At 38.5% G+C, this 27,258-nt stretch overlaps 1 protein-coding gene across 1 annotated transcript in view; it reads right to left on the reverse strand.

Moving 5' to 3' along the window:
• GTF2F2 (general transcription factor IIF subunit 2) overlaps nucleotides 1-27,258 on the reverse strand; it is a 155,704-nt gene that overhangs the window by 22,648 nt on the left and 105,798 nt on the right. The window contains exon 6 of the mRNA XM_047872605.1: nucleotides 5,032-5,131. Within this exon, the coding sequence (XP_047728561.1) occupies nucleotides 5,032-5,131 (100 nt within the window). The remainder of the gene's footprint in view (nucleotides 1-5,031; nucleotides 5,132-27,258) is intronic.

Consider the following 27,258-nt stretch of genomic DNA (forward strand, 5'->3'; position numbering starts at 1 on the left):
AAGGAGGAGGAGGGGAGATTTTTGCTTTTTTGTGTGCGTTTTGTACACCTCCAGCAGCAGCAGCTTCCTCGTCTCTGGTAATCGATGCCCCTCCCCCTTTTCCAACTCCAGCCCTTCCACGTTGTCTTGGTAAACCATCTGTAACCAATTCCCCACGTTAAATCCCTTCCTGCTGGAATATCTGGAGTTGTTTTTGTTTCCGTGATAGACACTAACTGAATCATCACTGAAGACAGGGATGACAAGTCACATTTAAAATGATACTGCTAATTTCCTTTTTGGAATTCCAGGGCCAAGTTCTTGTCACGTCAGATTACATCATCATTGTTTCTACCTCACACAGTGACTGATAAAGAGGTCATTTTAGATAGAAGCATCAGTTTTTCCACTTTCTTGTTCACATATATGTGCTTTATTAGTATATTATCTTTACAGGTAACTTTAAAAGCATTTGTTCATTTTTTAAGACTGAGTTTAACTAATAATAGGTACTATAATATAAACCTCTGAATTTAGCACCAACCCTAAGAAGCTGAAAGCAAATGAAAATGTGAGGTGCTTGGAAGTACCACTGTCAAACCATCAGTGTTATAAAATTCCTACTCTTCTGCTGAAAAATGACTAGCACAGGGACTGTGTGAGGGTGCAAGGGTCAATCCACAGTATTTCTAAAGCTCAATTTCTTTCCTTTATTACATGAAAAACAAGATAAATACAAGCTCCAATATTTCTCCCCTCACTCAATGGGCCCTCCCGTAAATCCTACTTTGACCAGCCATTATTTCCCAAAGTTTGCTTTTACAAACACTTCAGAGGATGGGGGAAGATAAATTTAATGTTCAAATGCATACAAAATATAGACTTAAACCAATTCCAAGGTCCCTAATTTTAATATATTACAGTGTCCATTTTGAAGAGGATAACATAATCAGAATCTACAAGTTCTTTTAACACAGAATCATTTTACACAACTCTTTTTTTTCCCCCAGAAGACTCTCACAAAATTGGTGTTTCAAAACTTTGAAAAATGTTGACCCACATGAACTGGTTTCAAGTTTCAGAAATGTAATGAAGATGTAAGGTACAAGAAACCACTTATAGTGAAACCTAACAAGTCATACCTTACAGGTAAGGCAAGAGTTCTCAGGGCCAAGTCTTTCAAGGAAGGAACATTTTAAATTATAACTCTAATCATATATTCTTTTTGGCTCAGTAAATGCTTCCTGAATGGCAAGTATGGTAGGTATTATATCCCAGATAGTTTGTGAACTAAAGAAATAAATTTGAATTTAATGCTTAGAATAGCTCCATGTACAAAGTGGGAGCTCAAATATTTGGAAATGATGGGAATCTACCCCCAAAACTGAGAGCACACTGTATAATACTGTATGTTAGCCAACTTGACAATAAATTATATTAAAAAAAAAAATGATTACATATGTGTTCTACATACAGTTGACCAGGTTCGGACTACATGGATGTTTTCAATAAATACAATACTGTAAATGTATTTCTCTTCCTTATAAAAGAGAAACTATTTTCATAATAACATTTTCCTTTGTCTAGCTTACTTTATTGTAAGAATATAGTGTATAATACATATAACATTCAAAATATGTGTTAATTGACTGTTTATATGATCAGGAAGGCTTCCAATAAACAGTAGGTTGAGTTTTTGGGGAGTCAAAAGTTATACATGGATTTGAGTGTGGAGGGTGAGGTGGGGAGAAAAGTCAGTGCCCCTAATCCCCACATTGTTCAAAAGTCAACTGTATTTGTAAATTTATCTATGTGCCATAGGTGGGTGGAAAAGGTTCCAGGGGTAAATGCAAGGTGGGTTCTTTCTGATCAAATGCAGTAATATAGTTTTAAAAATATCTATGTCATTTTCCAACCTCTTTTTAAGTTTTGTAGAAAATTTTTTCCTTACATTTATCTTTAAAATTTTATTCAAAGATCCTCAACTGTTACAATGAAATACCAGACTTCATGTTTATGTAGTTCACTATGCTTGAAATGTTTGAAAACATTTCAACATTATACTGAATTTAAAATTTTTATTGAATGTCTTGATTATATACCCTCTAAGTCATTCTTGTTGAATTATGTTAATGTTTCTCAATCTTCTAAAAAGTCAAAGTCTCCTTCTAATAAAAATAACAAAAGCTTTACACTCTTTCAAGTTTATTTATTTATTTTGAGAGACAGAGCACAAGTAGGGGAGAAGGGCAGCGAGAGAGGGACAGAGAATCCCAAGCAGCCTCTGAGCTGTTAGCACAGAGCCCCATTAGGGGCTCAATCTCACAAATGGTGAGATCATGACCTGAGCCAAAAAGCAAGAGTCAGACGCTTTACTGACTGAGCCACCCAGGTGCCCGACAAAAGCTTTATACTCCTATAGTTGATCTTATACTATAATACTGAGGATGTTTTTAAAATCTACATAGGTGCCTCCATTCAATCTGATATACTCCCATGGGGGAAAAGAATTACTAAATATTCAAATAATGCAATGTGATAGATTATAGTCAATCTTTATTTTTATATGAACAAAATCTTTCCAAAGATTACTATATGGCTCATTACTATAACTACATTAGTACAATGACTCACCAATGCTATGACAACCTTAATGAAGGTTGACACCATGAACTGCCACTTAATGTTAAAAAGTCTTAAGGTAGATGTTTTTTATCATTATGTCCCAATAAGAAGTTCAGAATACAATGTATTCATACTTGTACTAAAAAGAAAATAATAAAAAAACATCCTAAAAACATGAAATTAGGAATATGTCTTCTATACCTACCAGGTGGATATAGTGCCAATGCTGCTAAGAATATGAACTTTGACACTAGCAAAGTGCCAGCTCTGACTGATTTTTCTTTTGGTAGGAGATCATCATGGCTAGGTACTAACACTCCTTCCTAGCTTTTTTACTTTCCTTTATTCCAATGAAAAGCTTTACTGCCCACTGTAACAATTCAATCAATTCACACTCATTATGATGATTCCAACAATTCAAAAAGACTTTATACAGAAGAAAATTAGAATAAAATCATTCTAGCTCCTACCGTCCAAAAATAACAACTGTTAAAGTATTTAATCTTAAGATTGGACACTGGTTTCCAACCTTTGCCTGTCTTAAACAATAGAGAGAAACACTACTGTATATCTAGCTTTGGGTTTCTATGATATATCCTTAGATACAAGACTGCTGGGTCAAAGGATATATCCTTTATACACAATATATCCTTTTACACAAATTATCAAACTTCTCTCCAGAAAGGTTAGATCTCCTTATAGCTTATGGAAAGTATGGTCTTTTGTTGTCCTTACTGTGATAAAGAAGAAGCCAGAAAAGTAGACTTTTATTTACGTGTCTCAATCAAGAGACAACATAAAATATCCCTCTTGGATTATCAGACACTGATTCAGCCTGTTCTCTTCTTTTAATTTACGTTTCCCCTAAAGCATAACCAGAGGCTGTGAAATGAAAGCCTGGCTGGATGCAAATGAACTTTGACTTGCTTTACTTAATCCACATAGTGTAGCAATTTTTAAAGTCTGAATGTCTTTAAGAAGAGGCATGTGCACTCCAGTTCATCACAGTCCCTACCATTTCACCTTCAATTTCAGCATTCTGCTCACTGAAGATGCCTAGTTGGCTCTGTAGGCATTTGCTACCTCTCATGTAAAATAACTCAAATATCATAAAGTAATGGTTTGACAGATACTAATCTGTGACACCTAAATCTGTATACTTAAGGCCAGTCTTAAAAAGGGATTCTTTCTTCCTAAATACTGTATATCTAGACAAATGTTAAGCAACAAAGTAGGACACAAGATATCAACTGTTAAGTATTACTGCCCTTAACTTAGGCTTTACTGTATTTTCAGAAAATCATTATATTTTCCCTTACATCTCCAGTATTTCAAGACCCCAAATCCTTAGCCCTTTTAGTATTGTTAATGACCTGCAACAACATTTAACAGCATGGCTCCCAAACCAGACTACCTGGGTTCAACACCTGAACTGGTTAATTAGTGACTTGTGTGACCTCAAGTAAGCTAACCTCTCAGCTTGTATTAGTTACTTCAACTAAAATGAGGACAATAGCAGTAATTACTTTCTAGGGCAGGTATGAAGACCGAATGCGTTATTACGAAGCACTCAGAACAGCGCCTGGTACACAATATGCATATTACATGTGTGTATATAGCATAGCACAGCATAGCATAGCATAGCATAACATAACATGATATATATAGTATACACAAGATATACTTCAATATAAATGGTTTAAAAACATATACAGGCAGTCCTCACTTTCCATGTAGTGTGAGACCATAAAAATGCCCATAATAGCTGAAACTATGCAAAGCAATCTTTTTTTAAAAAAATTTTTTTAAGTTTATTTTTATTTGAGAGAGAGAGAGAGAGAGAAGAAGCAGGGGAGGGGCAGAGAGAGAGGGAGACAGAATCCCAAGCAGGCTCCACACTGCCAGCACAGAGCCTGATGCGGGGCTTGAACCCACAAACCACAAGATTATGATCTGAGCTCAAGTTGAGAGTTGGACGCTTAACCAACTGAACCACCCAGGCTCCCGGAAACTATGCAAAGTAATCTTAATAATCAATGAGAGCAATTACCATTGTTGCAAACTTAAAATTTCTTCTCGATACATTAAAAAGTCCCATAAAGGTATAGAAAAGTGGGAAAAATCAAACTAATATTAAGTACACTGTAATTTAAAACATTGGAAACACTGAAAAATGAAGTGTTTTATTTCTTTGAAAAATTTATCAAGAGTATTTTGAACAGTGGTTGCCTTCTTCTCATTGTTTAACTTAGGATACACAGTGAACATCTTCTCCATGTTTGCCAAACTGTCATATTCTTTCCTCAGTCTAGATAACTCAAGCACCTAATAGCAGGTACATGACTGCTAATGTCCTTTTAAAACCTAAGAGTCTACAAAACTTAAGAACAAAGATATAACAGAATGAAGATAGACATGAACACTTACATTGTATTGATGATTAGCAACAGGCTTATAATTAGTTGTCACCACTTTGTCCAGTTGCTGTGATAGCCTTACAGGTTTGGAAGATTCTTCTATTTGCAATCTGAAAAAAAGAAGGCATTGTCAACAAACTTATTTATTAGAGGGAAACCTGAAGAGTTATTTCTACAATTCTTCTTACTCAAGAATACTTAATATATTAAAAAGTAACCTCAGAAGATGTACTAAGCCTTAATATAATACTTCAAAAACACACTGAATGTGTATAACAATAATGCAGAAACCTGAACATAGGCTAAACATATAAACCATCTCATAATTCTACAATTTGCTTCTAATTTTACACTGTATAGTCAAGTCTTAACTACTAAAACCAAAGAAACTAACCAGCTTTAAATTTCTGGGGAAAAAAAATCTACCTGTAAAAACGAACTATCTTTTTTTTTTAAATTTTTTTTTTTTTTCAATGTTTATTTATTTTTGGGACAGAGAGAGACAGAGCATGAACGGGGGAGGGGCAGAGAGAGAGGGAGACACAGAATCGGAAGCAGGCTCCAGGCTCTGAGCCATCAGCCCAGAGCCTGACGCGGGGCTCGAACTCACGGACCGCGAGATTGTGACCTGGCTGAAGTCGGACGCTTAACCGACTGCGCCACCCAGGCGCCCCAAAAACGAACTATCTTAATTATATGGCATTAAACTAATCAAGTGATTAATTCAAAATTCTATTCACTCGATAAAAGATAAAGATAAACAGAAAGATAATATGTTGACACTAAGGTCTAATGATTGCTTTATTAGACAGCAAGATATAGAACATTTCCGCCATCAAAGAAACTTCTCTTTGACAACACTGGTATAGAATGCAGACCTCCATCTAAATTAAAATATAACTCAAAATACCACTTTTGGGAAAAGCTATAAACATGACTTTAAATACTCTTGTTTAATAGAGCAGGAACTAAAAATAATTTTCATTTAAAATATCTTTAAAAACACAACTCACAGTATAAAAAGTACCTATTTTTATAAAATTCTTATTATTTTATTTCTTGCAGTTATCTATTTGCTTCTGCCTGTTTTAGGTATATAACACCTAATTACTCAGAGGAATTTAGATATATACCAGTTGCTTTTTTAAGTGGAAAAGTTATAAATATTACAGGTTTTGATTTTACCGTGATTCCTGAATTCGATATAGTAATTCCTGTGTTCAAACACACATATTTAAATTCTACCAGTTATTTATAAATCCCAGCATGGAGCATAGAGCCCAATGTGGAGCTTGAACTCATGACACTGGGATCAAGACCTGAGTTGAGGGGTACGTGGGTGGCTCAGTCAGTTGAGCATCTGACTCATGATTTTGGCTCAGGTCATGATTCCAGGGTCATGGGATCAAGCCCTGCCTGTGTCAGGCTCCGCACTGGGCACGGAATCTGCTTAAGATTCCTCTCCCTCTGCCCTTCTCCCCAACTTGCATGCTCTAAAATAAAAAACAAAAAAAGACCTGAGCTGAGATCAAAAGTCAGATGCTTAACCCACTGAGCCACTCAAGCACCCCAAAATGATTATTTTATGAAGCGTAAGAAAAGTACTCTACAAATATCTTTAGAAACTTACTGTATATGTACCATAAATCATACATACAATGTTACTTTGCTTTTCATGAGCCAAATATACTTTCTATGAACCAGGAAGAAAGTACTAGCTAGAAGTCTAGAAGGGGGGTGTCCACCCAAAGATGGACTTGGACTTCTATTCCTTCAGTAGCCTCTCAACTGCTCTTGGACAAAGCACCAGCTCCTTCATAGGAGTTCATGTCCCTCTGGGATCTAGTCCCTGCTTATCTCTCCAGCTTTATCCACATTCTCTCACATCTGCATCTGACAGCATGCAGCTGTGCCATGACCAGATTTTAGTAGAAGCCTCTGGCTGGCAATCACTCAGCAAGTGTTTACTGGGTGCCTATCTCTGCCAGGCGCCGGGTTAGAGGTTGGGAATGCTGCAGTAAAGAACAGACTTACTACAGTGGAAGACCAGCATTAAACAAATGCTTACCTATAACTCATTAACTGCAGTACTAAAATGGAGCAGGGGACTGGTATTATGACAGCTGATTGCATGATGCTATGAAGTAAATATTAACCCCAGTGTGTGCACTTGAGGCTAAACTAGAGCAGGACTGCTCATGCTTTTCAGAGGTGAGGCAAGGGGCACTTGAGTGGCTCAGTCGGTTGAGCATCCAACTTCGGCTCAGGTCATGATTTCATGGCTCTTGAGTTCAAGTCCCATGTCAGGCTCTGTGCTGACAGCTCAGAGCCTAGAGCCCAGAGCCTGCTTTGGTTTCTGTGTCTCGCTCTCTCTCTGCCCTTCCCCTGTTCACACTCAGTCTCTCTCTCCTTCAAAAATAAACCTTAAAAAAAAAAAAAAAAAGAGGTGAGGCAAAAAGACTGGGTGGAAATGACTCCTCCGAGCACAGAAGAAGTCTCGAAGTGACTAAGAGAAAAAAATGATTGAAGACAGGTGTAGGGATGTTTACAAAGGGTTAGAACTAGGCATGTACTACCCCTTGGGGGGGGGGGGGGGGAAATCAAGTAGCAGCCTGTTTCTGAAAACCTTTGTGTTCTAATCCTAGCCCTATCCTTACCGGAATCAGTTCTCAGGGGTTTGGCCTCTGTTAAATGGTAATCTATCTGTTATGCTGCCACTAAATTGTCTTCCCTGTTTCAATCATTGCTCTCCATAATTTGATCTTATGAGACATTCAAGGAGGGAGGCATGTACTAGCTCCTTCCTCCCACATTAAATGATTGTTCCCATTACTTCACAATTTGAAAATTCCTTGGGGTTTCAGTTTGTTTAGGTAAGTGTGTCTTTATAAGTGGTAACTTATTCCTGTCATACTCTTACACTTGAATTTATTTGCAGGCACTGCATTCTGATTCAGGTTCAGGTGGCATACTTTCCTTTCAATTCTAGTGCAACAGCTCTAAAAGCCAATGCTGTCATCCACAGAGGGTCATGCCGTTTTTATCCTCAAAGTATTTCATCTCTTAAATATAGAAAGGAAAACAGTGAATTAACTTTTTAAAAATAAAGAACTCATATAAAAACTTAACCTTCCTATTATGTACTTAAAATGTCAACTTCAAGGGTTTTAATTAACAGGGGGTATCTTATGATTTAAGACTCAAAACGTTAATCTAGGCACTGAAAATATAACATATTTTTAAAGAACTAAGTCTTAAAATACTTTAATAAACCCGAATAGTTTAAAATAGGTTGGCAGGTTCTTTACCTAACATAAATAAATTCATCTAACATTATCTCATGAAGTGTTGAAACAATTTGCAACTCCATTTCACCACTGAACAATGCACTTAATTAAACATCAGGGACCTCAACATGCCTTCAAAGTCTTGGTTTATCTGGGTTTGCACAAAATAACATAATTTGGAAATATTTGGTTTGCAAGGCTGAACAGCAAAGTACACACAGAGGTTGTGGGCTGGACTGAGAGCAAAGTAAGAGCTTCAATGTCCTAGAGACTTAAAAAAAATGGGTGTTAACTTTTTTCAGGAAAATTTTAAATATGGTGTTATTTTAAAGAAACTGTAACAGAAAAAGCATATCCTGTGATCATTCAGATGCAGGCAGGCCTTGTTTTACTTTTGTTTTATAAACCATTAAAAAAATACTTATTAGTGCTAATTACTATCACCACTTCAGGACAATTTTGAATATAGTACTTCCATTCTTAGAAAGCTCAATTACTAGTCTTTCTGGAATTATTAAAGAGCCAGTTTTATCTCTTACTTCTCCCCATCAAATTAAAAGGTCAAAGGCCACATGACCTAAGAGCTGAAATACTAACAAAACAGTAGTAACTATAACAAGTAATAATAAACACCTAAAAGGTGCTTACTACGCACTGGAAACAGTGTTAAAAGCTTTATCTACATCACCTCCATCTCACTGTTTCTTCATAGTATGCAAAAATAGAACTGGAACTCAGATCCTTTTTTTTCTTTTACTCCAGGTTTCAAGCAGTTAATTTATAGTCCCTCACAGTATACAGTCCCTTCTATACAGTCTCCCAAAAGGCCAGATAGCAGAATAAAATCTCTAATCAAAATTTTGTTGAGTTTAGTTCAAAATAAGTAATTCTCCTTGACACTCATCAACCTGCCTGCAACAAGCCCAATCTCTCTCTCTCTCTCTCTCTCTCTCTCTCTCTCACACACACACACACACACACACACGCACGCGCGCGCACATGCTCCTTTTCAACACTGAAAAAAAAAGACTCCTATTAAGTTAATGTCACAAGTCATTAGGCTACAATCATGGTCCATAATCAATCACTCTTATCAAAATCACTTAAAGATCTCCTTCATTATACTTTATATAGATTTATGTACTATGCTGGGGATCGATTTTCACATTATTTAGTGTATTTCTGAAATATAAAATCCATGTTAAAAAAATAAGAATAGTAGCATAAGCATCTCCAAAATAATTTAAAAGATGAACACTGGCAGATTGGGGAAGAGAAGTCTATAAATTTTAGTCAACAGATCCTCTATTCACTTTCCTTGGGAAGTACAGTGCTTCCCTTATTAAAGTAACAATAAATATTTGTTAAGCAAATGAAGAAATGACACCATTATTGGACAGTTAGATCATGCAGGGCAAGAACCACATTAAGAAATCCCACATTAATGCTTGATTTGATACATGCAGACTATTTTCATGACTAAGTGGAAAACCCTAAGTAACACCACCTTGGCTAATCTGGTTATCAACTGTAGAATTAAACAACTACAAAAAAAACAAAAAAAACAAAACAAACACTGAACAAGTGTTTCCACCAGCAGCTGCCAATGTAGGAGTCATTTGTGTTACAGCTGTATTTGATTGCAACTTATGCTATTCTTAAAATGACAGGTTTCATAAAAGGAGGTGTATTTTCTAAGATTTTTATTTCATTTTTAAAAGGAGAAAGTAAGGGGTGCCGGGGTGGTTCAGTCGGTCGAGCATCCAACTTTGGCTCAGGTCATGATCTCGCAGTCTGTGAGTTCGAGCCCCACATTGGACTCTGCTGTTGGCTCAGAGCCTGGAGCCTGCTTTGGATTCTGTGTCTCCCTCTCTCTCTGTCCCTTCCCAGCTCACACACTCTCTCTCTCAAAAATAAAGATTAAATTCTTTTTTAAATAAAATAAAATAAAATAAAAGGAGAAAGTAAGCAGTGAAAGAGGTAAACAGTGCCTCTAAGGGGGAGAAGGAGGCTGACATTTGCAGGGTGAGAGAAAGAAAGATCTCAAGGCAAGGAGAAGCAGGAATAGCAGTGGAGCACCAGAAGCGTCTATGAGCGAGAGCACATACATTTGGCCCAAAGTCAGATAACCAAAGGGAAGTTTCAGAAGAAAGCCCAGCTTGGGAACAGGCAAACAGAAGGCTGGGAGAAAGGCCAGGTGAGGTAATAACCAGGTGCACACTGAGCTGATTTACTAATATGAAAGGTTCTGGTGACATTTAACACAGTCCACTTATAGGAAGTTTTAAATATTCTGAGAATAGGAGAGGGAGAGCTTCTTGGAGGACCAGAGTAATGGAGTTATATCGTTACCTGGCAGGGCTGTTCAAAGGATTAAAGAGAGTAAATATGAAATTAAATAATTTAAGTGTCCCTTACAAATATTTACTATTCGTAAGCTTTATGAAAACACAAACCTTCCTTGTGTTCCTAGGGCCTAGAATAGGCCTGCAGGATAATTGTGTTGAATAATAAGTGAGAAGATAAAAGATGACAATAAAAGTTTTAGGCTGCATTCAATCAGGAATGGTAATCTGGTTGTCAAATCATGAGATTTGCAGGAATATATCTAACATTTAGATCTGACATTTAAGAGAATAGGCTTAATAGGTTTAATTTTCACTCTGTAGGAAACAGACACTCCATATCTACTTACACTGTCTAATATAGTAGCCACTAGCAAAATACAATTATTTAAATTAATTTAAATTAAAACTTAGCTCCCCAGGCACACCAACCACATTTTAAGCACTCAATAGGTACATGTGGCTGTTGGCCTACATAGTGGACAACACAGAGATAGAACACTTCTATCACGGCAGAAAGTTCAACTGGAGAATCACAAAGTCAAATCTCTACAGGAGCTTGTTCAGTGGAGTAGGAAGCACCAGTGAGAGCTAGGGGCTGTGGTGAACTGGAAATAGAGCACATGCTCCATCCTCAGTGGGCAGTAAGTCCTTAGCACTTACTTGTTAGTCTGTAGGAATACAAGCAGAGTATTACCAGATCTTCCAATTACTCAAGAAAACGCAGTCAGATTTTTAAGTGAAAGCATTTATTAAACAGTGCCAACTAATTCAATTTTTATAAAGGGCAAACCCTTCCCCTCCCCAAACGAAAACAAAACTCTCAATACCAAAAAACACATATACTAGCTCTACCAGGCCACTAGTTAGCAACCCTCAAACATCTATATCTCAGGGGTTTTGTTTGCTTTTTGGAAGCAAAGCAGCAGCAAAGAATTAAGAATTCTTTACTAGAAGCCAGAAAGTCATGACACAAGTAATAACCACTTGCATAAAGACACCAGTTTTGTTGAAGGACCAGCCATTCCCTCCACCTCCAATCCCACGCCCCTATCCTAAGGAGAATCCGTGAGCTGGCTGAGATGCTCTCCTAGATTGTTGCTAAGGGAGTGCATTCCAGCCAGTAAGCAGACTAACAATCGAAAAATATCTCCTAAACAATACAGAAATTAGACAGTTTTCGGCTCTTTATAAAACTAGCAATTTCATATGATTCAACCTAACCGCTCCTGCTAAATGACAGGCTTAACACTGAGTTGAATTCTTTTACACGAGAAAAGAATTCAAATCGCTAATTAAGTCCCAGCATAATGGTGACTTACCCATGATCATACAGTTTGTCAGAAGCAGGGCGGGGGGGAGGGGGGAATGTATGATACCTTGTCCAGGGCTCTTCACCTGTATCACAATTACATCTTAAATATAAGGAAACAACCCAGATGTCTTTTCGAGTTGATAAGCATATACTGTCCCAATTTAAACTGTTTATAGCTATTTGAGAAAATATCCTATGTCCCAAAATATGTCCATTACATTAGCTAGCAAGGTACTCAGAAGGGGCCTACACTCCTCAAGGAATGATGACTCACACCTGGACTTTGTTTTCTCCTAGATTCTGGTTAGAAACAACAGTCACTGACAAGCTTTTGGTATGTGTTGAGTAAGGTAAAATAAACGACTGTTAGTGTAATGAAGACATTTTGTAAGTGTCTTGTTCTTGTTTTCTAAGTTACTGCCTAATTTCTATTTTTCACTGAAACACTACAAGACTGTCAATCTATTATCAAATTTTCACTGCTCCAGGAAGAGTGTGTCACCAGCATTTCAGAGGGTATCTATCGCTGCTAAACAGTACAAAGTCTCCACTCGACAGTCCAAAATATAAGTATCTTGCCTCCTGCCAAAACATTTCCACTATCTTACATAGTTTATCCTTTCATATTCTTTCCTTATGTAATATATTTATTATCTTAAACTTGAAGGCAAGTTCATCCAGGGGATACCTTTAACTTAAGCAGTAGCATTACTTCTAAGTCACCAGAGCTCTGGTTGAATGCAAGTACAAAAGACACCCAAACTGTTGTAGGAAGGGGGCCAGGAAGACAGCGCACACAACAACAACAACAACAACAACAACAACAACAACTTCTTATGAGTCTAGAAAACAATAGGATGTCTAAGGTTTGCATTGCTTGAAGATTTTGTTCAAATAATTATAAATTATGGTCACTTGCAACTTATCCATTATAATTTTTTTTTCCTTTTGTCTAAGTTAGGCATGCTTTTTTAATACCATCTCATGAAAGTAAATTTCTTTTCACCATGGAAAGTTTGGATTTCAATTTAAGCATGTGATGGGGAAGCAGGAAGCAGGCAGAAAGGAAAGAGGGGACAGAAGGGAGGATAGCTTTTATTGGGAGAAATCCTCTGCTACTTACACTTTTTTTTTTTTAATGATTATTTATTTTTGAGAGAAAGACACACACACAGAGTGCGAGTGGGGGAGGGGCAGAGAGACGGAGACACAGAACCCAAAGCAGGCTCCAGGCTCCATGCTCTCAGCACAGAGCCCGATGCAGGGCCTGAACCCACAAGCCACAAGATCATGACCCGAGCCAAAGTCAGCGCTTAACTGACTGAGCCACCCAGGTGCCCCTGCTTATACTTTTCCTTTTAATCATATACTCTAGTCACTATTTTAGTACAGGCAAAAAGTAGAAATACATGAGGGGAAAAGAAAAGGTTACCTAAGCAGGGACCATTTATTACTTCTCAATACAAGATCAAAAACTAGCTACTCTTCCTATGGTAGAAGTGAAATTATCCTAAACTTCAATGGATGGTGAGTGACAAAAATAATTCTACTTCATTCTTCAAGAACTTTTCATTTTAGGGGCGCCTGGGTGGCTCAGTCGGTTGAGTGACCGACTTCAGCTCAGGTCATGATCTCACGGTTTGTGAGTTCGAGCCCCACGTTGGACTCTATGCTGCCTGCTCTGGATTCTATGTCTCCCTCTCTCTCTGCCCCTCCCCTGCTCATGCTCTGTCTCTATCTCAGAAATAAACATTAAAAAAAAATTTTTTTTTTTTTTAAAAGAACTTTTCATTTTAGGGGCGTTTGGGTGGCTCAGTTGGTTAAGCATCCAACTCTTGATCTTGGCTCAGGTCGTATCTCATGGTTTGTGGGATGGAGCCCTACATTGGGCTCTGTGCTGATAGCACACAGCCAGCTTGCAATTTTCTCTCTCCCCCTCTCTCTGCATCTCTCTCTTTCTCTCTCTCAAAATAAATAAACATTAAAAAAACCCAAAACTTTTCATTGTATTTCCCTTCTTCCAACTCAAGTGAAAGTAAAAAGCCTAAATAATTTGGTACAGTTCCCAGGGGTGTGGTCAAAAGCTTATCTATCAAAAGGTCCACTAATATTTATAACTCAATATTCAAAAGAGCAACAAAGAACTATCTTTTGTATTCAGATTCATACAAATATCTTGCATTAAAAAAAAATTTGAGAATAAAATCAAATCTTTGGCATTTGCAAGACCTTGAACAATGCTTAGCCTAAAAAGAATGTACCATACCATGCATGATATGGTAAGATCTGAAACCAGACTCTGATTTTAGGTTCTAGTCCTACCACCAGGTCTGACCTAGGACAAGTTAGTCAACCTCTTTGACACCTTTGTGACTTTGTGGGGAAAAACTGAGGATTGTAACAACAGAAATAAGGGAGATAATCTTTACAAAACACTCCGAATAGCCATTCCACAGTATGCATTCAGTACATGGTAGCTATTATTGTAATTACTGTTATTACTCAAGTAACTACACTGAACAGAAATGTATGGGAGTTATTTGAAGACAACTTTTAATAATTATCTGATTTACCAATTTGAATTTAAAGCCAAGACTTAGGGAATCTGTGTTTATCCTTTATTTATTCTAATAGGAGACATTTGGCTACATCAGATTAAAAGCACTTTCTTTGATCTCCTCTGATGTTTTCAAGGATAAGAAAATTTCGGGGCGCCTGGGTGGCTCAGTCGGTTAAGCAGCCGACTTCGGCTCAGGTCATGATCTCACAGTCCGTGAGTTCGAGCCCCGCGTCAGGCTCTGGGCTGACAGCTCAGAGCCTGGAGCCTACTTCAGATTCTGTGTCTCCCACTCTCTGACCCTCCCCCGTTCATGCTCTGTCTCTCTCTGTCTCAAAAATAAATAAACATTAAAAAAAATTAAAAAAAAAAAAGGATAAGAAAATTTCTTCCTAAATGCCATTCGGCTGCAGGTAACATATGTAATGCTCACAGAAGTGCTAATTAAAAAAACTAATTAGGAGTGCTTGGGTGGCTCTTGGCTTCAGCTCAGGTCATGATCTCATGCTTCCTGAGTTTGAGCCCTGCATCTGGCTCTGAGCTGATAGCACAGAGCCTGCTTGGGATTCTTTCTCTCTTTCTCTCTCTCTCAAAAGAAATAAACGTTTGAAAAATGAAAATAAAAAAATAAAAAACTAATTATAACCTAACCACAGCATCAAAAGACATAAAAATATTGTAGCTTACAGTTTTGGGTAACTATGCATCTGTTTTTTAAAATTCACTGAATTAGGGGCGCCTGGGTGGTTCAGTTGGCTAAGTGTCTGACTTCAGCTCAGGTCATGATCTCACAGTCCGTGAGTTCAAGCCCTCAGTCGGGCTCTGTGCTGACAGCTCAGAGCCTGGAGCCTGCTTCAGATTCTATGTCTCCCTCTCTCTCTCTGCCCCGCCCCTGCTCATGCTTTGTCTCTCTCTCTCAAAAATAAATAAAAACATTAAAAAAAAAACTATTAAGATTCACTGAATTATTAGATGTAGTCAAATATTTTTGGATTTCATCTTTAGGGCACTCAAATCAATGTCTCATATATGACTTCCAACCAGTAGTGACTAGAACACGTATCTAAGTTGAACAAAAGTAGAAAACTACATTTGAGCAGAACATCGCTTTAAGTTATACGGAAAATTCATAACCATTCTTAAACTAAGTCTCAAAAATTATCTTTCCCTGTCTTCCTCATCATATTAAAATATGGTTCAAGGAGGTTTTATAATTTTCTTCCCAGAGGACAGGGCCATCTTTAGAAAAACTGCAAGGTGGGTACAAATGCATGGAGTAACTGTTTTATTCCTCACCTTCCCTTCATTGTGTCTATTTTACTTTGGCTAGTGTCCCTGTTTTTCCTCCTTGACCTTTTTAGTTGTCTTTCTATCTTCTATCTAGAGATTATTATTTCAAATACATTATTTTACCCCAATGACCAAATAGGCAAATGCTTCAGGAAATATTAAGCAATAACACTTAGGCCCTTTCTACCCTGTAACCCCTAAGGATTCATTTAGATTTTCATATCTGAAAGAATGCTGTGCCCAACACTTACCTATAATGACCCTCATACACTTCTGTGCATGCAGTGGGTTAATTTAGCATTTAGCAATCTTCCTGACACCACCATTTTACTCATGCAGCTCGGGTTTCACCATCTATTTCTTCTCCCAGATTACTTAGGAAAACAGAACATGAGTTTTGCCTAAGTACTAGTTCTAGAGAGTCCTGCTGCTTAAAGGCTCCCCCTACCAGCTAAGTAACGGACTTCAGCCTTCTGCTTCCCTGCAGATTCCCCACGTACAGAGTTGAATGACTCAGAGGAATGACTGGATGAGAGAGCTGTAGGCCAAGCAGTCACCATGGCAGTTCAGTGTGATATACTAGGGAACTGCCAAGCCCTTGAATATTCTCGAATCACATCATAAACGTCTTTTTTTTTTTTTTAACATTTATTCATTTTTGAGAGACAGAGTCACAGCGTGAGCGGGGGAGAGGCAGAGGAAGAGAGGGAGACACAGAATCCAAGCAGGCTCCAGACTCTGAGCTGTCAGCAGAGAGCCTGATGCGGGCCTTGAACTCACAAACCGTGAGACCATGACCTGAGCTGAAGTCGGATGCTTAACTGACTGAGCCACCCAGGCGCTCCACATCACACACATCTTGATTGAAAATATTAAAAAAATTTTTTTTTCAACGTTTATTTATTTTTGGGACAGAGAGAGACAGAGGATGAACGGGGGAGGGGCAGAGAGAGAGGGAGACACAGAATCGGAAACAGGCTCCAGGCTGTGAGCCAACAGCCCAGAGCCTGATGCGGGGCTCGAACTCCCGGACTGCGAGATCGTGACCTGGCTGAAGTCGGACGCTTAACCGACTGCGCCACCCAGGCGCCCCTTTGATTGAAAATATTTAAAAAGAAAGTATTTAATAGGATGCAAAAGTTCTCTTTTCACTAAAGACTGAAATGTATTTATTAATTTAAGGCCACAGTGTGATTTTAAGACCTTCAAGTCTCACATAGGTTTTACTTTTGTGGATAAAATTCTTTAAAAACTAAAAGAAAGGGGCACCTGGGTGGCTCAGATGGTTAAGCCTCCAACTCTTGATTTCAGCTCAGGTCATGATCTCATGGTTTAGGAGACTGAGCCCTGTGTTAGGTTCTGTGCAGACAGCATGAAGCCTGCTTCAGCTTCTCTCCCCTCCAACCTCTGCCCATACCCCCACTCACGCACATGTGTGTGCTCTCTCTTTTAAAATGAATAAGCTTTAAAAAAAAAAAAAAGGCAGTAGTTACAGAGGCCTTATATAAAAAAAAAAAAAGACAAAAAACTAAAAGAAAAATTGTTAGAAATTGCCATTAATATAATAAAAGCAACTCCATTTCATAACAGAAAAACTAATAACGCTTTTATGTTCACCATTTTGATAAAGTGCTGGGAATAATTATTACACTAAGATTTTCTCTTTTCACAACTTTATCTGTTCATGTTGCCAGTCCTCTCAAGTAGACATTCAACTCCATCTACTATTTTGAAAGCTCCCCAAACTGCTTATCCACTGACTGATAAATAGGATTCGGGTTTGGTATTATTTGGTGGGGAATTCTACAATAGACAGAAAGTTCCCTGTCCATAATACAAATTTTCTTTTACATAAAACCGATGGACAGATTTACTAAGAACCGAGTCTATCATTTTATGAGTATAACACAAATTTTTTTCTTGCTATTAATAGAGGGAGGAAAGCATTATAGAAATGTTTTAATCTGGTTTTTCTAAATACATAAAATACCACCCGGTTCAATTTATACCTAGGATTTTTATAACTGGTCTCAGTACAAAGACAACACACTTGCATACAGGAAAAGGGTTTCTAAACAACATGGGAGTGAAAACAGTCCTGATGCTTTATGGATTTAGACTCTGTGTGTTATTTTATTTGCACTGTTAGCTCTACTTGAAAGCAGCTTCATCTTATAGTCACCTATTTAATAGCCTATAATTCCCACAAAATATTAGGGATATCAGGATATTCTTCATGTAGCTCTGGTTAGTCACAGAACGACTGCTATTATGGGCCCAAAACAAATATATAAAAACGTTTTCTGCATCATCACCGTGCAGAGATAATACAAATTACTACACAGGCCATGATGCTTATTTGAGAGTGATGCACAAAATCCACTTCTTTTGATATGATAAGCTGGGCAATTTATTTTTGTAAATGTCACTTTGGTAGACCTCTTTGGTGAGGGGGAATATCAGTAAAAGGATGATGAGGATGAATACCAGTAAGAAATCATAAACTCCTATCTATTATTATTTTTTCCTTTGTGGTAATGGTTCTATACAAGCTGTTTTCCCCAGTTCCCTCTAGTGTTGCTATCTGAAAGCCAGCTGTGTCCATGGAACAGTCCAAGGTAACACACTCAAATGGCAACCAATCCTATGACTTTGGTTTCCTAGCACTGTGTTAGGCAGGAACAAATGAAAAAATATGTAGGTATGTACATATATGTACATACATATTTGGATGAACACATTTTAAAACACACCCATGTTATATTCCTCCCAGCTCAATATTTAGAGCCAAGAAAGAAATTAATAGGATCTGAGCTTGCTGTATTTTTATACAGATCAAAATGAGACTATAGATGACTAAAGGGAAGTGGGCGTCTGTGGGTTTAATTCATACACGAAGTAGGGGTTAAAGTATGGAGTATGTTTGATAAAAGCAATTTAGATGTGAAATGAACTTGGTAGTTTAAGTGAGCCTTTACATCTTTTATAACAGATGGTACAGCAACAATCTTTACATCATTTAAGATTAAATCAGATTCTTGAAACTATGAACTCTATCACCACGAACAAGCTACACTATTTTCTCCAAATAACGTATATTAGATAATGTGTATTTTCTGTAAGGTGCAAGTTAATACTACGTGATTTCTGAAGGAAACACTTTTTTTTTTTAACGTTTATTTATTTTTGTGACGGAGAGAGACAGAGCATGAATGGGGGGGGGGGGGGGGGGGGGGGGGCAGAGAGAGAGGGAGACACAGAATCGGAAACAGGCTCCAGGCTCTGAGCCATCAGCCCAGAGCCTGACGCGGGGCTCGAACTCACAGACCGCGAGATCGTGACCTGGCTGAAGTCAGACACTTAACCGACTGAGCCACCCAGGCACCCCTGAAGGAAACACATTTTAAAACTGAAAATAAATTTATGTAACTGTTACTTTAAGTAGTGACTAAAGGAACTTAAAGTGGATGTGTAGAAGGGGAAATGAATGAAGTAATGTAGTTCAAAGAGGCTGACCTAACAGAAATCAGACAATAAAAGATGGGAAAAAATGACTGGGACAAGAAGTCCTTTCCAGTTTTCATATTTGTTATACTATAAATTTAAGGCTTATAACCAGAATTATTTAAAATAGTTTAAAGCTAAGCACCCAAGATTATCAAGTAGCCCCAACTGCTAACCTTCAGATCAATTCCTTTGACTCCTAAAAATATTTAGGTTAGGGATTAAATAAGCTGCTTATGGTGATAGAAGCAATGTTTCTCTAGCCAGTCACTGTGATATATACTGCAAGTATGAATCATTCTTCCAAATTAAAATTTCTATGATCCTATGACTACGTGATGAGTGCCAACAGAATACACCAGTGGGATCAAACAACTTCTATTCAGCAAATTTAAAAATTCCATTCTGCAAAATTTCAGTTGCCTCTAAGTAGAAATCAGCATTATTAGCTGCGTATCACGTCAAGCTGTAGGAAACTACCCAGGCATACACTAACCAAAACACTGTTGCTATGGTGACTAAGCAAATATAGCAAATGGCTACTTCATTAGCGACTCCATGAAACTATAAATGCTGGAATAATAGATGGGAAATGTCTGACTGTATGTGGCCACCAACGTGTGCTGAGACTCAGAATTTTTGAAAAGATAAAGTAAATTTCAATACGCTATTTTAGCAACTTTCAAAAAATTAAGAAGAGAGATTCTGGTGCTAATTAAAACCAAATCAAGCTGGGGCGGGGGGGGGGGGCGGATTACAGAAGGAGTGGTAAGGCTCAAGGGAGAGTGCTCCATTTAGGACCAGCTGCTGTGATGCGGATATTGATATTAGAGACTGCGAGTCATTTAGACTGTCCTTTAGGACAGCAAAGCGAGAAAGAAGGACTCCCTATTGATTCACTCTAGGAGACTTTCCACTGTGAGTGGGGTTGCAGGCCATATGGTCTCACTTTCTCTCCATCAAGAGGATGAATAGAGGGGTTGAAAGAATTCTGCACATGCTTCAACTTGGAAGAATTCAAACTACTCTTACTCCAACCTCATGAAAACAAAGGCTATAAACTAAAAAAACCCCAAATACTTTTTCCTCCCCTCATAAATTTACACCTCCACTAAGAACGTTTAGTTAACACTAACTATATACGGACTAACCAAATATATGCTTATATTTTAGTATCTACTGAATGTTATTAGTTATGTTGATATCATCTTGTTATAAAAATGTCAGTTATGGTACATTATCACATTAGTTATATAAATGATGCTAGTTACACTGTGACCTTTTTTGAAAATTTGTATTTATTTATCTTGAGAGAGAGCATGTGTGCATGCTCCACATTATGATCTTCTGATGACACATTACCACAAAAATAAAGTCCTAGTTGGTTGAGTGTCTGACTCTTGATTTCAGCTCAGGTCATGATCTCATGAGATCAACCCTCGTGTCAGGCTCTGTGCTAATGGCACAGAGCCTGCCTGAGACTCTCTCCGTTTCTCTCTGCCCCACTCCTGCTCTCTCTCAAAACAAATAAACAAACATTTAAAAAAAAGTCCTAGTTCAAAGTAAGGTATTACAATTGTAAGACATTTAGCTAATTATGTATAGCACATTGTTATGAACAATTATAGCAGCTTAAGACGGACAAGTACATTGGCAATACTGGCTCAAGTTAGTTTAGTTTTTTGCTTTTGTTTTTTTTTGTTTTTAAGCAAAATTACCATTACGAGTAAAAAAGCAATATACAAAACTGTCTGACTTCTATTAAATATTAAATGCGATGCTTGTTTCTGTCTTGCTTTGATCAGTATAAACATCAGTGTGTAAAAGCTGTACTTACTAAGCACCTCAACTTGTCTTCCCAAATTTCTATTAGGATCTTCTAATCCTCGGGACTTGGGCACACTACACAATAGACTCTTCTCTTCTATCTGAAAGGCTTTCTCATCAGCACTGCTTAAGACATACAAATGCATATTAGAATTACCTCTCCTACCATACTCAAGCACCCAACCACACACACATTGCCATTATTAAACTTTTACTACAATTTATTAATGTATCTATCTTACCTTCCTTGTCAAAATGTACAGTTCAAAACAGTACTTAATTACGTGTTCTATTCCTATTTTTTTTTAAATGTTTTCTCTATTTTTGAGAGAGTGAGTGAGCACAAGCGGGGAAAGGGCAGAGAGAGGGAGACAGAGGATCCAAAGCAGGCTCTGTGCTGACAGCAGAGAGTCTGATGTGGGGCTCAAAGTTGTGAACATGACCTGAGTCGAAGTCAAGAGCTAGATACTTAACTGACTGAGAGCTACCCAGATGCCCTGTTCTATTTCTAAAACAAAGAGATGACCAAAAAAAATTCCATACATCACTATGTTTGCTCTTCTGACCAGGTTCCTTTCTGCCAACAGCTCTCAAAACATCTCACCTTCAACATTTTGATGTTTACACATAAATCTCTTTCTCACCCCATCTTCATTCTTCTTCACACTGTATTATAAACAGTACCTCCAGCTTCTTCTAAATATTGTATGTTGACACTATCTTCTCACCAGCCACCTTCCAACCCCAACAAAAGCCACTATTTCAAAGGGATATCACATCTCTACCATCTCTCAACAGACTGTCAGAGGCAAGTCACGCTGTATTCCACAAGTGCCTGTTCTTAATTAACAGAGAAGACAAACATACAAAGAGGTAAATAACAGTGTACAGGAAAAGCTGCAATGGAGAGATGAGTAAAGTACATGGGGAAGATGGGGCAATTGCCTGGAGGGGTAGAGGAAGGCTTTTCTGGGGAGGTGAAGGCCTAGTTAGGAGTTTGTTGTACAAAGTGGGACAGAAAGAAGGTGGCAAATTCCAAGAATGGAGGGGGGGGAGGGAGAAAGAGGAAATAATGGAGGGAGAAGAAGGAGGGAAGGCAGAAAGGGGAAAGAAGGGAGGGAGGGAGGGGAAAAGTGGTGAAAAATAAGTGTTTAAAGGTTGTTAGGTCAGGCTACAGAAGCTCTTCTAACCAAACTTAGCTGTTAGTCATTTGTTGAAACAGGGAACTACAGGAAAGGGCTCACTTTATTTATTTTTATTATTATTATTTTTTAACATTTACTTATTTTTGAGAGACAGAGACAAAGCATGAGCGGAGGAGGGCAGAAAGAGAATCCAAAGGAGGTTCCAGGATCCAAGCTGTCAGCACAGAGCCTGATGTGGGGCTCGAACTTACAAACCGCGAGATCATGCCCTGAGCCGAAGTTGGACGCTTAACTGACTGAGTCACCCAGGCGCCCCAGGAAAGGGCTCACTTTAAAATGAAAATTAACTCGGGGCACCTGGGTGGCTGAGTCAGTTGAGCGTCTGACTTTAGCTCAGGTCACGATCTTGTGGTTCATGAGTTTGAGCCCCGCGTTGAGCTCTGTGCTGACAGTTCGGAGCCTGGAGCCTGATTCAGATTCTGTGTCTCCCCCTCTTTTTCTGCCCCTCCCCTGCTTGTGCTCCGTGTCTCTCTGCCTCTCAAAAATAAACAAACAATAAAAAAAAAAAAAAAAAAAAGAAAAGAAAATAAAGAAAAATAATTGCTTATAAAAATAAATAAACACATCTTCTTCATTAAAAAATAAAACAAAATAAAATGAAAATTAACTCTGACCACAATAAGGAGAATGAATCAGGATAAGGAGACAGAGATGTCGGGGAGAACAATAAACAAGGGATGAAGAGAAGCTACACATACGAGTGAGTGGACTGAGTGGACGGGCAGAATGGTATGTGAATTCAGTAGGTACACATTTGATGCTGAATTCCAGAGAGTTCTGGAGACCTAATACAAGCCAGGAGAAACCAACATGAAAAAGCTACAAGCTGCTGGAGTGGGCAAGACAAATACCCAAACAAAAGAGCTTCTTGAACTTCCAAGGATTCCTCACTATTCCTGGAGTTTATCACCTTCTTTTCAACCCTTCACTCCCAGTTTGCCTGGCAAACTCCTCCCTGGGCTATCCTCTCCCAAGCAGAGCAACCCCTTAGTACTGAAATGAGTGGTCGCTCCATTTCCCTCATCCTTTACTCCCCACTCTCTGGCAACTCTCACTAGACTCCAGTACTCCCACAGCTAGCTAAAGCCAGTGCTGCAAGCGTCGTGGTGTTCAAGAAGGAAAACGACCCAATGGTACTCAATTACAGTCCATCTAATACATTCAGAGTGTCTATGTATGACCTGTCAGGGACTATGTTAACTAATGATCTAGTCTACTAGCAGAAACTATTAAAGAAATCTTCAATGAAAGCAAACAAAGGCAAGACTATCACACAGGAAACCTAACTCAAGCAAAAGTTTTATGTATATGCAGAGAGAGTTTATTTTTTGAGAGAGCGAGAGCGAGAGCGAGAGAGAGAGAGAGAGAGAGCATGAGTGGGGGAAGGGGAGAGAGAGAGAGAGAGAGAGAGAGAGAGAGAGAAAGAGGGAGACAGGATCGGAAGCAGGTTCCATGTTAACCGCAGAGAGCCAAAGGCGGGGCTCGAATCCATGAACTGAGAGATCATGACCTGAGCTGAAGTCAGACACTTAAAAGACTGAGCCACCCTGGCTCCCTGATTATCTGTTTTTTAAAAAGTTTTACCGGGGTATAACTGATATAAAAGAAGCTGATCTTTATCATGTACAGTTTGATCAGTTTTTTGTTTGTTTGAGAGAGAGAGTGTGAGCAGGGGGAAAGGGACAGATGGGGGGGGAGAGAGAGACAGAGAGAGAGAGAGAGAGAGAGAGAGAGAGAGAGAGACAGAGAGAGAGAGAGAGAGAGAGAGAGAATCCCAGCACAAAGCCCAATGTGGGGTTTGATCTCACAACTGTGAGATCATGTACTGAGCCGAAAAGAGTTGGTCACTTAAACAACTGAGTCATCTAGCCACCCCTAGATGTTAAGTTTTCACAAATGCATATGCCTATACAACTGTGTGATACTTGTTTTTAAAAACTGCTCAGCATGGTGTGCTTGAGTGGCTCAGTCGGTTAAATGTCTGATTTTGGCTCAGGTCATGATCTCATGGCTCATTGAGTTCAAGCCCTTCAGTGGGCTCTCTGCTGTCAGCACAGAGCCCATTTTGGCTCCTCTGTCACCCCCCCTTCCCCTGCCCCCTGCTTGTGCGCTCTCTTGCTCTCTCTCAAAAATAAACATTTAAAAAAGAAAGAAAGGAAAACTGCCCAACCTTACAACCTGGGTTCTTCAATGCTCAATTTTGTTTTTTCCATGAAAGAATCAACAAACTGAAACTGGATATATTTTTTTATAAGTTATTGTCTGTCTCTGATCAATAATCTCAGGAACTTAAAGACACATAAGTTTTATTTTTAATAGAATAACAACTATGGATAAGTCCATTTGTAGAATACACTTCTAAATTTCATATGCTAATTACTTTTTTAAATGTCAGTATACATTTGCAAACAATATAATTATATACTTTAAAAAAAAAGGAGGGGCGCCTGGGTGGCGCAGTCGGTTAAGCGTCCCACTTCAGCCAGGTCACGATCTCGCGGTCCGTGAGTTCGAGCCCCGCGTCAGGCTCTGGGCTGATGGCTCGGAGCCTGGAGCCTGTTTCCGATTCTGTGTCTCCCTCTCTCTCTGCCCCTCCCCTGTTCATGCTCTGTCTCTCTCTGTCCCAAAAATAAATAAACGTTGAAAAAAAATTAAAAAAAAAAAAAAAAAAAAAAAGGAAAAACTCAACAATGACAGACTAGAAACAGTGCAAGCTACAAAAGTAGCTTTCCTATATTGTAGCTATGTAACATTTTTTATAAGATTTCTATTTTAAGTAAGCCCTACTCCCAACGCAGGGCTCAAACTCACGACCCTGAGATCAAGAGTCTCATGCTCCACCGAATGAGCCAGCCAGGTGCCACAGACACATAACATTTTTTAAAGAAGCAGCATTTACCATAGCAACAAAAATATAAATACACAGGGCAACCCTCACCAAAAATGTTCAAACTTCTATGAAGAAAACTAAAAATTATTACTGAAAGATATAAAAGAAGGTTTGAATGAATGGAGAAGATAACTGTGTTTCTGAACAGGAAGATTAACTATGCTAAGAAGCTGATTCTTCCCAAATAACAGGTTTAAAATAAAAAACTCTTTACTGGAATTTTTTGAGCTTGGGAAAAAAGTTCTAAAATTAACAAGAAAGAACACATGAGTTAAGAATTCAGAAAAATTTCTTAAAGAACAACAATGCAGCTCGTGATATTCTAGGCATTAACTTATATTACTAAGCCACAATAATTAAAATGGCACCTTTCTGATATAAAACTAGAACAATGAAGTAGAAACAGACTCTGTGATGTGTAGAAATGAAGTTTATGATAAAGTGGTTTCACAAACTTCTGAAGAAGGGAAGAGTTACTCAAATGAAGCGCTTTAGCAGAGGAAAAGCTCCACCCTCTAGTATATAATAACCGGGAAAGCTGTCAAAAAGAGATTTCTATAGTGAAATAGTAACCAAGAGTATACTTTTAGACCTAAGGTAACAGCATAACTTCTCAAATTTATTTTGGATTAGGTAATGCAGTCACATGGTATAAAAACTGTTAAGGTGCAAAAGCATACATGATTAAAAGTAAGTCTCCTCCAGACATCTAGATCTTTCTCTCTGGAGGCAACCTCTGACAATGATTTCGTGTGCATTCGATGACATTTCATTTTTAAAGAAGTTGTTGAGAGGAAATGTTTTGCCTTTGCTCTGTCAAATAACCGCCGTCTTAGAGACAGCTTGCCATAGGGCAATGTTATTCTTATGGAAAAGAGTAATTTGTTGGTGGGTTATTTAAGAGATAATAAATTACGATGCTTATTAATCACAGTTTCCAGTCCTTTCATCTCAACATAAAGGTAATAAGTAGAAACAGAATCCAATGATTTAAAAACTAATTTTGAGACAGTTTACAGATGAAATAGCAATCAGGTTAAATATAGCATTATACTGTTTTTATCCATGTTATTTGAAAACGTTCTTATCTGCCAAACTAGAATTTCTCAGAATGTGTTCTGAGGACCATTACATCAGAATCATCAGGTTGCCTGTTAGTGCTTATTTCTAATCCTAACTCAAAACTTACAAAGTCAAAAACTCTGGGGTTAGGCCCAATATTTTTAATGAAGTTCTCAGGTAATCTACATACATGTTAAAATTTAAGAAAGACTAGGTACTGGGGTGCCTGGTGGCTCAGTAGGTTGAGTGAATAACTCTTGATTTTGGCTCAGGTCATGATCCCAGGATCATGGGATCAAGCCCTGGCATCGGGCTCAGCACTGAGTGCAGAACCTGCTTGGGATTCTCTCTCTCTCCCTCTGCCCCTCTCCCCTACTCACCCTCTCGCTCGCTCTCTCTCTCTTTTAAAATAAAAATAGGGTGCCTGTGTGGCTCAGTCAGTTAAGCGTCCAACTTCGGCTCGGGTCATGATCTTGTGGTTTGTGGGTTCAAGCCCTGTGTTGGGGTCTCTGCTGTTAGCACAGGGCCTGCTGTGGACCCTCTCTCCACCCCCCCCACCCCTCCTTTGCTCGCATGTGCGCGTGCTCTCTCTCTCTCTCAAAAATAGTAAGTACACATTAAAAAATAAAACAATAACAATAATAAAAACACTGGGTACTATTTAAAGCCATAATCACAGAAACCCTGTCTTTCTTTTTTATTTTTTAATTTTTTTTTAATCTTTATTTTTGAGAGACAGAGTGTGAGCAGGGGAGAAGCAGAGAGAGAGGGAGACACAGAATGTGAAGCAGGCTCCAGGCTCCGAGCTGTCGACACAGAGCCAGACACGGGCTGGAACCCACGAACTGTGAGATCATGACCTGAGCCAAAGTTGGGACGCTCAACCGACAGAGCCACCCAGGCACCCCAAAACCCTGTCCTTCTTATTCATTGTAGGCATAGTGCCTAGCACAAT

Source organism: Prionailurus viverrinus, chromosome A1 (assembly GCF_022837055.1).
Source record: "Prionailurus viverrinus isolate Anna chromosome A1, UM_Priviv_1.0, whole genome shotgun sequence".
In the NCBI taxonomy this organism is placed as follows: Eukaryota; Metazoa; Chordata; class Mammalia; order Carnivora; family Felidae; genus Prionailurus; species Prionailurus viverrinus.